The sequence below is a fragment of the Malus domestica genome, chromosome 10 (genome assembly GCF_042453785.1).
Source record: "Malus domestica chromosome 10, GDT2T_hap1".
Classification (NCBI taxonomy): Eukaryota; Viridiplantae; Streptophyta; class Magnoliopsida; order Rosales; family Rosaceae; genus Malus; species Malus domestica.
This window is the reverse complement of record NC_091670.1, coordinates 3,200,141-3,217,405: the sequence shown is the minus strand read 5'-3', so window position 1 is coordinate 3,217,405 and position 17,265 is coordinate 3,200,141. Positions and strand designations below refer to the sequence as shown.

Genomic DNA, 17,265 nt, shown 5'->3' with positions numbered 1-17,265 from the left:
CTCAACTATTGGATCAGCCATAATTTCATACCCCCATCTTTAAAACATTTCAATGTCATATTTTATCTTCGAATTTGTTGCAATGTCATACCTTTCGTTAGTTTGTCTATCAATTCCTCTATTAAATGCTGAGGTGGCTTGAGGCGAGCCCACTTTCTATTAATTAAATATTAAAAAATTAAATACAATATTTAAATATTTTTATATTTTTAAAAAATGTGGGGCCCACCCACCTTCTTCCTATCCCGCCTGTCTCCCCTCACCCTTTATTCCTTCACTCCAAAACCAGAACCCCACAGTGACTTTCCCTCGCCCTCATCCTCCCCACTCGATCATCTTCTCCACCTAGTCACCCAGCCATCTACACTCCGATCAAGCGATTCCCTTCCATGCCCGTCCTCCCCTATGCCCCCCGCCCCCCATCCGCTTCCGCACATGCCGCTCCGTCCTCAACCCCTTCTCCACCGTTGATTACACCGCCAAGATCTAGAGCTGCCCTTTCTGCTTCACCCGCAACCACTTCCCTCCCCATTACGCCTCCATCTCTGACGAGAACCTCCCCGCCGAGCTCTTCCCCCAGTACACCACCACCTAGTACAACTCGTCCATCGAAAAACCCACCTCACCACCGATCTTTATTTTCATCGTCGACATATGACCAAGAAGGAGCTCTCGTTTCTCAAGTCCGCTCTGTCTCATGCTCTTGTTCTCCATCCACATATTTGGAGATAAGAGAGTTGGCGAGTGATGGGAGATGGGGGGAAGGGGTCATGGGGGATTTTTGGGTTCAGGGGATTTTTGGGTCGGGTTGCTTAGAAGAAGAAGATGAAAGGGAATTTTCGGGGAAAGGGGATTTTTGGGAGAAAGTGGTGGGTGATGGGGGCTCTGGTTTTGGTGATGAAGGAAGGTTGGGGTGGGGGACATGGGTGGATGGGGAAGAAGGGGGTTTTGGTTTTGGAGTGACAGGAGGAAGGGTGGGGGGAGATCGGTGCGATAGGAAGAACGTGGGTGGGTTCCACATTATTTTTATAAAAATATTTAAATAATTGTATTTTAATTTTTTTTAATATTTAATTAATTTTTTTAATAAAAAGTGGCCCCGTCTCAAGCCACATCAACATCTAACAGAATAATTGACAAACAAACTGACGAAATATATAGCAATGAAGTACCCGATTTTTATACCCACCCCTAAATCAAAGCTGAGTTCAAAAACAAGTATCAGATTGTATCTCTTTGTACCATCAATCACATTTTCTTTGCTTGAAAGTAGAGAGCATAATGGATAGCAATGAAGTACCCGAGATATCTTTTATATATATATATATATATATCTAAACCATAAATTTGGAATTAGGGATCGTTAAATACAACCAAACACAAAGTTTAAAAAAATCAAATTTCAGTTAATCATTTCTTACTCAGAGTTCGCGAGGGGAATTGACGAAGGAGCTCGCATGGGCAGAGTATTTGTTTCCAATTATTGAGCCAAGATTTAGTTTGAATGGTATATTTAAGCCGAAACCTAAAATTAAATGAAAACAAATGGTAGTGAGCCCTAAATATTTGTCTTAACCAAGGTCTATACTCAAGAATATCAACGGAAAGCTATACATTAATTTTAAGTACCTCACGATAACGTGAATGTGAAAACAAATGGACTTAATGATGATTTTTGTATGAATTTATAAAACCGATAAAAAAACCGTGAGTGTTAACCCTCGTTTTCTTGTGAAAAATACAAATGTTTCATTTTTGTAAAATATTTTCCATGACATTAAGAAAATGTTTACAAGATATTTGGAAACAGTTTTACCAATTATTGAGCCACATATGTATTTATAGTATAATATTTAAGCTGAAACCTAAAAAATAAATGAAAAAAAATTGTAACGAGATCCAAGACATTTCTTAACCGGTGTTTCACCCTCAAGAAATATCAACAGAAAGTCTTATATTTGTTTTAAAAACCAAGTCATCTAGATGTAGGTCTTATAAAACCAAGTCAATTATTTGTTACAAAACTTTTATTTGTTAACAAAGACTCCACGCCTATAGCCATATGATGTTGTGTTACAAATATTTTTAATCAAAGACTTCACATCTACAGCCATGTGCTTTGTGAAAGCCGACATAAATGAAAAAAAAATTGTAGTGAGGCCCAAATCTTTGCCTTAACAAGGGTCTATACTCAAGAATATCGACGGAAAGTTACATTAATTTTAAGTAACAAATATATTTAATGAAGATATTTATACGAATTTACAAAACCGATAAAAAATCGTGAGTTAACCCCCACATTTTTTGTGGAAATGCAAATCTTTCATTTTCGTAAAATATTTTCCCTGACATTAAGAAAATCTTTAAAATACATTTGGAAGTGGTTTTACCAGTTATTAAGCCACAAAAGTATTTATAGTAGAATATTTAAGCCGAAACATACAAAATAAGTGAAAAAAATTGTAATGAGGCCCAAAACGTTTCTCAAACGGTGTTTCACCCTCAAGAAATATCAACTGAAAATCTTACATTAATCTTAACAACCAAGTCATCTAGATGTAGGTCTTATGAAACCAAGTCGATTACATGTTGCAAAACTTTTAAGAAATATTTTCCTTGACATTAAGAAAATCTAAACCATAAAGCAAAAAATTCTAATTAAGTTCAGTTTGTCTGTTAATTCATCTATTAAATGCTAACGTGGCTTGAGGCGGAGCTCACTTTCTATTAAAAATTTAAAATACAATTATTTAAATATTTTTATAAAAAAAATGTGGAACCCACCCACCTTCTTCCTATCCCACCTGTCTCGCCCCACCCTTCCTCCCTTGTAAAACCCCACCCCCGATTTTAAAAATTGTATTGGGTCTTAATGTGTGTGCATGGAGGGCCCACGTGTTTTAGTTTTAATTAGGTACCTATGTTTTTTAGATATATGTACCTATGTTTGGAAAGATTATGCTCAATGTTTTTGTGTGTATCTAGTAGTCATTATTCAGCCAGGGGCAAGGATCTAGTGTTGGCATATGGGCCAGGAGAAATAATCCCTAGTTTCGAGTCAAGGGATATGGAGCTGGCAAGGGGCTTGGAGAAATAATATCTGACTTCGGGTCGAGAGACATGGAGCTAGCAATGGGCCGAGAGATATTATTATTTGATACCACTATTTGGCACACTATATACAAGATATGCTTATGAGATGTTTTATGGCATGCTAGGGTTTTCGGAAAACCTACCACTTATTATGCTATTAGTTTTCATAAAACTTTGGGGGTTAGTATGTTTTGTGCCCCCTCAGGACTTAGAATCGAGTGGTATAACCCTGGCGTCAAGGTACTTCCGCATCGGCATCTTCGAATCCTCTCGGTGAATGACCCATTCCTTGTTCATTCAATTTTTATATTATTTATTTCAGTGTTCTAGTTTAGTTGTATGCTCTAAACACATTCCTCAGTTACATATTAATCATACTTAAATTTATAAGTCTTATTTATTTCTTATTCTTAACATTTGCATTTAATAAATGGCTTTTGTCACCCTCGGATGTCGGCCAGCACGTGTCTATCATGGTGTTCGGGGAATAACGAGATCAAGACGTGTCATCCCTTCACTCCAAAACTAGAACCCCACCGTGACTCTCCCTCGCCCTCATCCTCCCCACTCGATCATCTTCTCCACCCAGCCACCCAGCTATCTATACTATGATCAAGCCATTCCCCTCCATGCCCATCCTCCCCTAAGCCCTCCATCCGTTGTCACACCTGCCGCTCCATCCTCAACCCCTTATCCATCGTCGATTACGCCGCCAACATCTGGATCTGCCTTTTCTGTTCACCCGCAACCATTTCCCTCCCCACTACGCCTCCATCTCCGACAAGAACCTCCTCGCCGAGCTCTTCCCCCAGTACACCGCCACCGAGTACGACTTGTCCATCGAAAAACCCACCTCACCTCCGGTCTTTATTTTCGTCATCAACACATGATCGAGGAGGATCTCTTATTTCTCAAGTCCACTTTGGCTCTGGCTCTCGGTCTCCATCCCCATATTTGGAAATAAGGGAGTAGGCGAGTGATGAAGGATAGGGGAAAGGGTGATGGGGGATTTTTGGGTCGGGTTGCTTAGAAGAAGAAGAAGAAGAAATATGATTTTTTTGGGGAAAGGGAATTTTTAGGAGAAAAGGGTGGGTGATAGGGGATCTAATTTTGGTGGTGAAGGAAGATTGGGGGTGGGGGACACGGGTGGATGGGGAATAAGGGGGTTATGGTTTTGGAGTGAAGGGAGGAAGGGTGGGGGGTGATGGGTGGGGTAGGAAGAAGGTGGGTGGGTCCCACATTATTTTTATAAAAATATTTAAATAATTGTATTTTAATTTTTTTTTAATAAAAAATGAGCTCAACCTCAAGCCACATCAGCATTTAACAGAAGAATTGACAAACTAATGGAAGATATGACATTACAATAACTTCGAAGATAAGGTATAATATTGAAATGTTTTAAAGATGAGGTATAAAACTATGGTTGAGTTGAGGTAGTTTTTCATAATTTACCCACAAATATATATATATATATATTGAATCTTCTACTTCAAATACCAAACACATTTCAACTACAAATTCAAGTAAATTATTTAGTTTAGTATAATTAAATATTAGATTAAATAGACAACAAAATTTAAAAAGTCGTCTAAGTTACCACATTAACAATAATGTTTTTGTTTTAATATGATAGCACAACTTGATCAAATTCTAATTACTCACTGGCGAATCTGTTTCCTCTCATCTCTTAAAACCAACAAGAATTGCTGATTACAACTTACAACGCAACACCCAGCCGAAACTTGTAATTGCCTGAGATGGGAAAATAAATGTCCCCTAAGCCGAAACTTGGCCCTATCCCAGAAGAGAGTGCTTGCAAACCAAGATTGGGTACAGCATCAAAAGGACAAAACAACTATATTTCACAGGTCAATGAACATTGATACAACACAAACTGAAGCAAATTATAGAAAAAAATTGATATAAATAATTGAGTTGGTTCAGCATGTTTATATTCTTGCTTCGTCAGTTTTACTAACTGAAACGAAATTTGACTTATTGTAAAACTCTAACACAAGCTGTGCAAACCCTACGTTAGCTTGTAATCAATTTATCAATCAAACCCACACAGGGAAGCCATGAATGAAATGAATGAAGCGCTAAATTAAATTATATGAGAATATAAAAAAAAACTAAAAAGAAAAACGTATCTGTACAACAGCACAAGACACAGCAAGAATCCTACACACCACACGGTAGGCAGCACCACTTCTCAAGTTGAAGAAATAACCACACCATAGGGTTTGGAGGCTCAACTTCCTCTGAAGATGCAGGTTGCAATGGTAACTCAGCAGGTAACTGCCGGTGAAATGCATTAACTGCAGCGGCAACACCGTCTTCATTCTCTATCAACTTTGCCATTTCTAGTACGCGAGATTTAACCTAAGATGGTTCAATTCCTGGTTAGAACGAATGCATGGTGTGCTATTTTGCTGCACTACTTTCACAGCACATGGCTGGTAGTATAAAGATGAAAGCTTAACCATCTATAGGGAAATTGAATAAAAAGGAAAATTGATGTGAAGGATCAGAACAAAATATTGCTATTGTTTACCAAAACATAAAAACATGAAACTTTAATCATATCATATTTGATTTCATTTTTAAATGTACTTCCCACTGAGCAATGAGGAATAGCGTTGATGAATAATTGAAGGATTTGAAATATTTGTTTAGTATCTGAATCTCTACTTGCTTGTGTTCGTTTTAAGGAATAATTTTAATGTTGTAAGAATTTTTTCTTTTGCGAACATTCTAATACTTGTACATGGCAGTTGTTAGTGTATTTGATTTGTTTCAGTTAGTTGTTCCGGGATTGCATGGTTTCTGGTTCTGCTTAGCTTGTTCTCATGCTGTTGAATTATGTTTTTTGTGGTCTGGTCTAAATCCAGAGCAGTTTTTCCTACTTTTCGTAGTTCGCGTACTCTTGAAGGCTGTCTTTTGGTGCAATCAGGAATTTAATTTAACCTGGTTTCGTACAAGGTAATGCTATTAATGCTAAAAGTAAAGCCACATGGGTTCACATATTGTGACTTGTTAGCTAATGCATTGTTAGCTCATTCAGGAACAGTTTAATCTTTTGAGGTTCATTGGCTGTCTAACATCGACCAATAAAAACACACCTCTCACACACTCATTCATGTGTAATTGCTCCATGAATAAAATCTAGTGGCGGCGGTTACAAGGAATTTGATTCAATAAGAACTAAGAAGGAAGAGATACTAAGGATGAAGAGCAATCTTAAGTTGTCGCAACTTTGAACAAATTCGTAGAATGATTTCTACAAGGCACCACACCCACCAATTTCTTCATTCATATGACAAGCAAATAATTTTCAAAACGAGATATATTTTGTTGATTAAATAAGGCATGAATACAAAGCAGTAATACCTCTGGCTCCAGCATAAATCTAATAGCATTTGACAGGCTCTCAACACTGAGCTGAGAAATAGGTATTGGTGCTGGCCCCAAGCCTTTCTCATGTATCCTATCACCCCAGAAGAACTGATCGCCGAAGAATGGCACGATGGTTGTTGGACACTGTATATCGTAAAATAGTGCAATTAGATAACATCCAGCAAAAAAAAAAATTAAAAAAAAAAAAACCAAAACAATGGTAAAAGACACTCTCCCAGAAATAAATAATTTAAAACGACCACACTGATTGAAAAGAACATTACCCCAGCTCTCAATCCCGTAGCTGTGGTCCCAGCACCACCATGATGAACCTGCATATTTGTGATAGTACAGCTTTCAAAAACATGCAGTAAAAATCAATATCTGCAATTGATATCGTTGTACGGGTTACATGAGTAGTAATTAGTTAAAAAGGAACAAAAAGGTGAAACCATAAAATACAACATTACCACTGCTGAACATTGAGGAAATAGCCAATCGTGAGGGCAGTCCTCCAAGAGGAAAACATTATCAGATGCTTCTGTAACTGAAACACGACATGCAAACCAAATTAGAAGAAAAGATATCAGATACGTTTTCATTAATTTAAAGCAAGCGACTAGAACAGATTTTCTTGTTCCCGCTTTTTGGTTTAAATACCCTTATAATGAAACATGTAATGGTAGTCAACTGAAGTTCAAAACACATAAAGGACAAATTTAACAAGAGAAACAGAGAGAATCATAAGATGGTGCCATCAGAAACATGAATTGACAAACCAAAACACGTAATACCCGACAAAGAAGTTAAACCAGACTGGAATTTCCAAGAACATATTAAAGCATGAAACTTAATTTTAGAAAGAATACACTTACAATTACCGAGGTCCCCCCAACCTCTATCAATTATTCCTCTCTGTCCTGTATCTTTCAATGCCTCCAATATCATATCAGTAGTTTTCTTGGGATCATCGAGCGGCTTAACAAGAAACAGGCAAAATTTTAGGTTCTAATATTTTCAAAACCTGACGAAAACATGATTTTTTTTCAGCCACAAATGTGAATTCTGACAGAAATAAAGATAAAAATCAAAGTATTAAAACAACTTGAGAAATAAGTAAGCAGCCACAATTACACGTATCAAGCAATTTAAGTGATTGGTATTATTATCAAGGTACTCAAAGAGCCCCCTAAGCTTCTCTAGGAGAAGATGCATATATTACTACACAAGATAATCATCAATTTTCAAGGAACAATGCTAATCTGCAAAAAAGTTATATGAACTTTCCTAACGTTCAAGCCAAAGTATTGAAGATAGTCCCACCAATCCTTCCAGATTCGACTAAGCTTGAAATAAATTATTAGCCTATTTCCTTATGGCTTAATCTGTGGGGGCTAGTGGCTGTCCAACTCTATCAGCATGTTATCTATAAGTCTAAATTACAAGCCTTATTTACATTTTTAAAACAAAAAGAACCCAAGACATGCACCAGCTGATAACTGAATCCCGAAACTCTCCTAGCCTTATACAGAAATTGAAACGTGAAATATTTGTAACACTAAATACATTATATAAGTTAATAATAAGTTATTCTCTATCAATGTAAGACTTTAACAACGTAAAAGACTACCAATTTCTGGCCTTGGTTATTCACAAATACTAGATGTCACACCACTCAGAAGAGAGTACACATTAGTAAGGCCACAAAAAGAGAATATAATAACTGATTTAGAGAAAACACAGGGTTACTCATCTAGTTGAATAGATATTTGAAGGAACCTGTTTAGCTAATTGTCATACTATATGAAGAGAAAAATGACAAGAAAAGAAACTAATAGAAGAAAATATATACCATGCTTCCAAAGCCAATATATATAGGTTTAGGCCCTTTCTGAATCCATTCAACAAACTCATCTTGAGGTTGATATTTCGACCCTAGGTTTAAGAAACAATAACCAACAACATCCACAAGAGATCCCCAATCTGCATATATCATACCACGTCAAAACCTACCAACAAATATACCACTGTGACTGGCAGAAGAGTCTAATAAATATCGAATTACTTACCACTTGGCTTTGGCACAACATGAGGACTCCACATATAGCCTGTAGGCAAATGAGATATTGATCCGTGGTATGTGCTGAAGTATGCAATAGGAGGAAGCTTCAACTTCTTTTTTCTGAAGTCATTAATATATCCCCGAATGCCCCACCATATCAACAAATCCACAACAATGTATGTAAGCTGGATGTGGCAAAGAGAAATGGAATTATATTTGCCATCAATTAATCCAGTGGTCCAACCATATGACAATAAAATAAATAGAAGTAAATACCAAAAAAAGAGCATACCCAATAACCAGCACTTTGAGGTACACGTGCCAGCGGGTGAGGAAATTCATAAGTAGGCCTGTCTATAGAAAGATAAGTAAGATGGCATAACACAGAAGAGAGTTCCCCGCAAAATAAACCAGCATTCAAGACATAACATACTACTGGAAAACAAAAATAAGAACATAACGTTTCCTTTAAGCTTCCTTAAATAGATTTCATTTTGTAATTTTATTCATGTCAACTTGAAACACCAATGTAATCCATGTGACCAAGAAAGTTTTCCTACTTTTTCTACTTCCAAATGGTATATATAAATTAATTATACTTGCATACGCTTGACACTTGCTAAGATCGATCTAATGAAGAAACTTAAGAAGGTAATCCATAATCCTAAATATCTCTTATTGGTGAAGACTATAAGACTCCAAATCGGAGCATTCTAATCCCATCTTTAAAAGTGTTTTAATACAGGACCTAACTAGTAGGATCACAGCCTGAGTTGCCTCCTTAGAATCGTACTAGAATTGTACTGTATAATATTATTATGTATACTGGGAAACATTTTAGAAACTCTAGCATGTTTCCAAACTGTCAATTTGAAAAACTCTTAAAGTGGATTCCTATTTGAATGAGTGGTCCAGATTGAATGTCTAACTCAACAAGTCATAGCATCTGGCAAGAGGACAATTACTCTATCAAAATAAAGCACGAAAACAAGTGGTCAAAACTTACGTCCATGGCATTGTGAAGAAAATATGAAGGGGTACTCCAAGAGCTTCTGCAACATGAGCATGTCCTGCAAACCAAACCACATGATAAAAGAAGTTGCTCACGATTGAACTATATCTTTTTTGATAGAAGAAGAAAAGATGTAGAATAAGTTCATTACTCACACTTTATATTTTCACACAACCATAGAGACAGATCTAGAACCATAGAGACAGATCTAATTACTACAAAGGTCCAATAAATAAGGGTCTAAACCTTTTGCTAACTAAATATTTCAGCGCATGGCTTCCAAGTTCCAACCACTCCAATAAATAAGGGTCTAAACCTTTTGCTAACTAAATATTTCAGCGCATGGCTTCCGAGTTCCAACCACTATAGTCATCAGTCCAAAATCAATATTCTAATTTCGAGCCCAACGGGACCCTATCATTTATAAACTACAAGGGATGGTCTATATAAAGGTTTAATTAATCTTGATTGAACCAGCAAGCTCCAATAACAAAAGATGATGTAAGACGCAAGAAGTCTGAAATGAAGTGTTAACACACATAGGACATAACATTCTGAGAAAACAAACAGGGCCAACTCATAAGCTAACAACGCCACTTTCTAACTTAATTGGCAATAATACTTCATCATAAACTCTTATGTCAGATGTAATACATACTGACTTACCAGAAACATAATTCAATTGAAGTGACATTCAATATTCCACTTGTAATAACTCACCATAAGCAGGAGGGTTTGCAATAATTGCCTGTGCCTTAAATGGTACACCAGTTTCTATATCTGGTTCTGTGCATGCTGGAAGAAGAGATTCAATAATTGCCTTCAGTTGCTTTCTTTGTATTGATATTTCTGCTGGCCCGGATGGAATGAGACCTTTATTTCTGGCCATATCTAAAATTAAATGGCACTAAATTTCAGTTATTCAATAAAGCACTTGAGGGGACAATTTGGGAACATTAAACATATTTAGAGTAACCAGTGACATAAATAAGAGCTCCAAGAATTGGAAAATCTTGAATTTTGGCTAAAGAGTAAAGAATAGTTGTAATTTTAAATTTTTAAGGTGGTCAATAATCAATCGAATAACTCAGCTTTCACAATTACAACTCAGCTTTCATAAGAAAATTATGCAGAGAGGAAGAGTGAGTTGTGTGCGTGCACATGTGCGTGAGAGAGAGAGAAAGAGAGAGAGGGAGAGAAGTTCCCAAGTTGTTCAGATTAAGGTTCAGCTGCAAGAAAGAGAAAGTAAACAGCAGAGAGAGCAAACAACAACAACAACAACAAAGCCTTATCCCACTAAGTGGGGTCGGCTATATGAACCACATATAAACTCACACCATATCTGACAAAATAGACAGAGACATAGGAAGTGATCTACCAACAAGATCGCTACCAAAAATGAGATAAATTGCTATATATCATTTAAAAAAAGTACTTCCAATATAGGACCTCTTACATCCTGCCAAAACACGAGGATCGCCACCCAACGGATAAAAGTCTACACCAGCTGACTTCACAAAAGAACTGAAGTTAGCATGAGTTGCCAACCTGACATGATGGCCAAACTCCTGCAAGAAAAGATCAAACCATCTACAACCATTCAAACATGCAGGAAACATATAGACAATAAGGTACATCATTTTTCAAACAAGGGATACAGGAATATGTCAATGATGTTTAAAATTTAATATGCCTAGCAGCCTAGCATCATAGCATGGCCTACCTCTACAGGTAAGAGCTATAATAATTAGTGCCCAACAACGGTAAATTATTCAAAACAAAGTCATCTTGTTATGTTGGACATGCCTGAAATCTCTTTGCCATAGCCAGGAAAGGCTGTACATCTCCTCTTGTTCCAACAACAAGTATGCAAATTTTCAACCTTGGAATTGACTTGATGGTATTGGAAGGCATCTCATCAAGATTGATGGGCACATCTTCGACAGTGTGGAGCTCTAACAACTCAGAGGCAACAGGTGCACTTTTTTCTAAATCAACTTCTACTCTTCCATCATTTTGTATCTTGACCATCTCAACAATTAGTTTTTTCTGAAAATCAAAACCGGAGAAACAATGATCAACCAAAAGGAGAATGTACGAGTAAATAAAACCATCTGCATTCCAAATTTTGTTAATAAAGAATTGGGGGGAGGGGAGTGGGGTGGAGGATAACTAGCAACCTCAGTGGTTGGAGCCGTCAATTATAACTCAATTTATGTCACAGTCATCAGGTACTGAAAAAAATATAAGATACTGTAAGACAGGGACTGTCATACACTCATGCTTTTCAAATAAAATTAGGGGACAACATTTGGCATCCATCTATTCAGCATGAAGTTGCAGCTTCATGAAAGAAACTAGTCCAACAAACATGTTTCTAGTTCTGATAGGTGGACAAATTAAAAGTTGTAAGCAAACAGGGTATGAGAACAAGCAACCACGCATATGATAGTATCTACCTTTTCACGCTCTGACAGTCTATCCAGCTTTAAGTCATGCCTTCCCTTCTTCTCCATCATGGATCTAGAGAATCTAATCTCATGCTCCTTAATCAGCAAACCTTTGGGAGTGCCAATAGGCGCTGTGATTGAATTGTCCAAACCTTCATGAACATACGTGTACGTATCAGTGAGCAAATAGATAAATACTAAAACAAAAGAAACAGAAATACTTAGGATCCCAGTATGCCGTTAAAGTGCAGTACCATCTGGGGTCAGCATGATCACATCATTGTACTAATTAGACTATTAGTTTGGATCATGATTGCATCATCCTATGATTCACTGAAAAGTTTAGTAAAAGGATTGGCCACAAGAACAACAATAGTGTGACATAATCATAGGTATTTTCACAATTTAGATAATACTTATTTTAAGAACTATTCTACTACTTCAATCACTTTTTTTCGTTTCTTTTCAGCATCGCTCTAGAACTTCAGTCTGGTCATCTAAATTCCAAATTCCAAGACATATTTATACCTAAGGAACTTCACTAAATAATGGCTGATTACTAAACTAAGAGCACAACTAACATCCTGGCAGTATACAGAAATCCTACACTTGAATTTTAAGCTAAATCACGAAACTCCTTTCCGCATTGTATAGACAATAACGCGTAACAAATTTTGGTTCATTGAGTTTCTCGGTTAAATATTAAGTAATTCCAGGTTGTCAAGAAACAATTAGAATCGTATAGTTCACCCTAAAGAGAAAGAACCTGGTCAACTCTCTTCAAGGAAAAGCTTCATTTTTAGTCCCTCAATGCATAACAAACAACAAAAGGAACTACAACTCAGACTGCGTGGGAGCACTAACCTCTCCAAGGTGAAGAAGCACCATTGAATTCTTTTTCCTGAAAAATCTCTAAAACCGAAGAGGGCCGTGCAGAATTTGTCTTCTGCTTCCTCTCTCCCTGAAAAGAACCTGCAACCAATTGTTAAATTGAATACTTGTTATCCATTTCCAATCATAAATTTCGACAACTTTGCAGAAAATACTTACTCTGTCCTTGGCTGCTAACACCTTCCTCTTCCAAATGTTTCAATGGATGGTCAACCCCATTGCTCCCCATTTTGCCTAGTGCACGGGGTTGCGCGACAAAAACCGACCAAACCCCAACTCCGACAACCTTAATCTCAGCTCCTCATATCCATATTCTTAAATTCACTAAAACATGAATCTGAAAAAAGCCGTGAATTGAAGCCACCAACTAAACCCAACTGCAATAACTTACAATTCAATTCCCACAATCCAATGATTCTACTTAAGGATGTGAAGAAACACAAACACAAACAAAAACAAAACCCCACCAAAACAAAAAACCTCAAACCCTTAAACAAACCACTTCCCAATATCCAGAACTTCAAAATACAAGACAGAGAATCGCTGAAACAAGCAAAAACAAAAAAAAAACAAAAAAAAAAAAAAAACACAACCCACAAGCTCAAAACCCAAAAGTCGAAATCATCCAAATTTAGCTGTTCCACTCACAGATCATCGACAGCTTTTGACCAAAAGACAGCAACCATGACTACCAGTCAGTCAAAGCGTGGACCATTTGGTGGGCGAAAGTTTAAACCGCCTTTGAAGTTCGAAAGCAATACCAAAACTGAAGCAAACGTGCTTTTTCGACGGATTTAAGCTGAAAGCATAGGATCCAACGAAAGCGGAAAGCAATTATTTGGGTACTAAGAAATTCTGATGCGCAATAAAATATGGCGCTTCAACTTGAGAGGTCCTATAAAAAATTGCTAGAATACAGGGAAGGAAGTTGAAGAAAAATTTGGAGTCTTTGAATTGAGAGGTTGGGTTGTTAAGGAAGGGGGACTAAGGAAGCTTCTCTCTGTCTGGATTTCAATGGAACTTGGACATATAATATGAGACAGTGTTGTACTTCGAACCGACTACTGGTCAAATTTTTGGTGCTTCAGAATTTGAGGGTGTAATGTGAAAAAAGTTAGAATCTTGTGACCGATTTTAGAAATCATCTTCAATAGTGTAAAATATAATTAGTCCTATATATATTTAAGAAATTGATTGACATTCCAAAAAAATTAATCATGCAATTTAAATGCTCTTTATTTAAAAAATAAAAATTCTTATAAAAAAAAAACATAATTAAAATCTTAAACGCCAAATAATATTTCCCTATATTTATCGCATACTTCTAAATCATTATTTTGCCTTTTACTTTTAATGGGAAAGGTAAGCACTTTATTTTTTTTTTTAATACCAGAATTACTCAACCAAACCAACAGTCTGGACACCTCAGGGGAGTTGATTATCAAGGGCTATAGAGTATTTAATCATAGTACCCTCGACAGGATATGATATTGGGTTATTGTCGCATAATTAACTTTTTATACTAATTTAATATCAAACTCGTCATTTAATTTCTCACCTAATAAAAAAAAACACAACTGAAAACAAGAAACTAAAAGGACATTTAATTTGAACTGAACAAGGATAAGAGAACACTACCGTTTGATGTCTAACCTGAGAGAGACAAAACAAATGCGACCAAAAAGATAATGACATTTTGTTCACTAAAATGGACCGATTGAGAAGGTGTGACAGTGAGAATATTGCTTTTAACCAACCACTTCAATGCCCATTCATCATATTATTATTTAATGATTATACATGTTAGATAGTGTAGCCATTACATTGGATTAGTTTCACAACCTTACCATTGATTGAAACAGATAGAAACGGGTTGTTATAGATTGTTTTGTCTAGTGACGCCTACTCTCTTTTTTATTTTATTTAGAGGCGTCATGAATTGAGCCCTATCAATAAGCCATTTTAAGAGCAATTCCAGTGTGCTCTGTAGCCCGATGGACCTGCGATTCCAATCACCCAATGGCCCCAGCAATTGGCTCTAGCCTATGCGGGCAATGGAGCTCAGGCCCAGTGGACAAGCTAGGCGGGAATCCATCGCCCGAGAGCCTAATGGCTATGTGATGTGTGGTTGACCTCAGGGTGATCTGGCTCGAATTCGTCCGTTTTCCTTTGTCGGAATTTGGAAAAAGAATGGGATGCATTCAGGGAATTAAGCCCTCCAATTAAACCATAAGAATTGCAACACAACAAGATTTAAAGCTCAAGCACACAAGATAGTGATAAAAACATCACCTGGGTTCGAGATTAAGACCTCAAGCTCTCGGCTTCAATGGTAGGACCTCACACCATGCACCGATGTCGCATGCAAGGCCATGGTTGGGTTCCTTGAGTTCCAAGGATTCCAAAAATATTATTTTTGAGCTTGATTTGTTGAAGGTTTGAAGAGGAAGAGGAAGAGAGCTCACGAGAGTGAGCTGGAAAAAAGGGAGAGAAAGAAAGAAAAAAGGAAGAGAGAGATAGAAAGAAAAGAGAGAGAGGAAGAACCGGTCAAATGAGGGGAAAAGAGGAAAGGGTGATGGGGATGTATGGATTGGGTGAAAAAAAATACTAATATTTTATTGCTTATTATCATGACTATTCAAGTTAGGGGTGGAGATGCAAAAAGCAGTTACTGTTTATTAAAGGCAGTTATTATTCACTGCTGGATTCAATAGTGAGTTGCCCTAGGAGGCCTTTGCAATGCTGGAGTTACTCTAATACCATGCTAAAATTTTAGAGGGATAAATTAGTAACTCATTATTTAATCACATTGATATGGTGTCCAACTTTGGACCTTACCACCTACAATACATCATATGTGAAATTTATCACAAAAAACTCAAGTAATTCTTTTTTGTATAAAAACTGAGCTTTTAATTGCTGCATAAACAAAAGTACAAAGAGCTTATCGAAGCAAGAGGAGGCTCTGCAAAAGAGCGCCTCACCATTTTGCTCAATCAATTATAATTCTTCAACTCACTTTTCAGGAACCAAAGTGGTTCCTCCTCCATTCATGTATTAAAAACTCCATTGCTAGTCCATATTTCACTAATTCATGAGTCACCATGTTGCCTTCACGTGTTTGCCATCGATATAAAAAAAACGACTTAACCTACTCTTCAAATCATCAATCTCCTCTAAAATACGGTTATCCATATCAAGAGATCAAGTCCACAACCCCTTTAGCATGAAGTTTCAACGTAATAGCATGAGCGTCATATGCAATTTGCAAATACGAATCCTTCCCTTCCTGCCAACAATTATGTTGTCAAAAAATCGAAACCATGAACGCTCCATCAACATTTACTTTGAATAACCCACTGGGGGATGAAGCCATCTCAACTCCTCTAAAGAACGTCCCTGCCTTGATGCATTGATTTGGTACCACCTGAAATTCAAAAATAGGGCATTCCGCCCACTTTCTAATAGCATGGCTTGTTAGCTTCTTACCGTAGGAATCCTCTCACACATCGTTGTCCAAATACTCCACACCAACTCAGCAAAAAAACTGCAAGTGGCATTTTACCACAGTGGTGGAAAGATGTTGAGCTCTTGCATGACAGTGTGGGTTCAAACCCCTGTCAGTGACTAATCTAATATCTAATCTAATAAAATCTATCATTTGGCCAAAAAAAAAAAAAAGCTTAGCAAAAAAACTACGATCATCTCTACTGCTAGATAAAGTGACCGCAAGTGTGAAATACCATTTCTGAATTTCACTATTTATTGACGTATTTTCTATTTTGCGATTTTATTTTATTTTCGTTGAATTTGAAACTCAATTTGACTCTTTAAAGTTTGATTTGACCTTAATCACGCTTGATAAGCATTACTTGCGAATTTCTATAATTTTAGACTTTTTATTTGATTGTTATTTCAACTTTGTGCATAGTGAAAGTACATTGGCAAATAAAAATATCAATATAAATTTGTAAGTCGCGCCTAGTGCTTGTGATTAAAAATCTATAAGGTGCGAGTAGTGCTTATGAAATTAATCTCTCACATAAATTTTGACAATGTTAATCAACAAATTAAATGATTTCTAATTTGGTTTTTTTTTCTCAAAGTTCATCGTTAACGGGTGATGTTTGTACCATACTTGAACAATCCCGAAATTACTGAGCACCGGTCAACGTTATACCGTCAAGGACCCAGAAGAGTTTCCCTCCAACCAGGAGGCCAATCACAGCGCGACACGTGTCGACATCAGAAGCCAATCATAGCGCGACACGTGTCAACATCAGAAGCCAATCACAACACGACATGTGTCAATGTCAGAATGAAACTAGAAACTCTCTTCTATAAATAGAGATTATTCT

General features: G+C 36.9%; 1 protein-coding gene across 3 annotated transcripts; it reads right to left on the bottom strand.

Annotated features, from left to right (window-relative positions):
* Positions 1 to 4,991: 4,991 nt before the first annotated feature.
* LOC103444651 (sterol 3-beta-glucosyltransferase UGT80B1-like) lies at positions 4,992 to 14,058 on the bottom strand. 3 transcript variants are annotated; one of them, XM_008383604.4, is made up of 15 exons: positions 13,067 to 14,058; positions 12,881 to 12,988; positions 12,026 to 12,168; positions 11,373 to 11,615; positions 11,023 to 11,134; positions 10,287 to 10,457; positions 9,561 to 9,624; positions 8,847 to 8,904; positions 8,562 to 8,739; positions 8,345 to 8,475; positions 7,368 to 7,470; positions 6,963 to 7,039; positions 6,777 to 6,824; positions 6,487 to 6,636; positions 4,992 to 5,478 (listed from the first exon to the last, which is right to left on the bottom strand). In XM_008383604.4, exons 1-15 carry the CDS (start codon positions 13,134 to 13,136, stop codon positions 5,278 to 5,280), a joined length of 1,857 nt encoding a protein of 618 aa, XP_008381826.2. In that variant the 5' UTR covers positions 13,137 to 14,058; the 3' UTR covers positions 4,992 to 5,277. The 3 variants fall into 3 exon arrangements, with proteins under 3 accessions (XP_008381826.2, XP_070663245.1, XP_070663244.1); XM_070807144.1 differs by having other exon boundaries at positions 12,881 to 12,977; positions 13,067 to 13,541; XM_070807143.1 differs by lacking the exons at positions 12,881 to 12,988; positions 13,067 to 14,058 and adding an exon at positions 12,271 to 12,347.
* Positions 14,059 to 17,265: the final 3,207 nt, after the last annotated feature.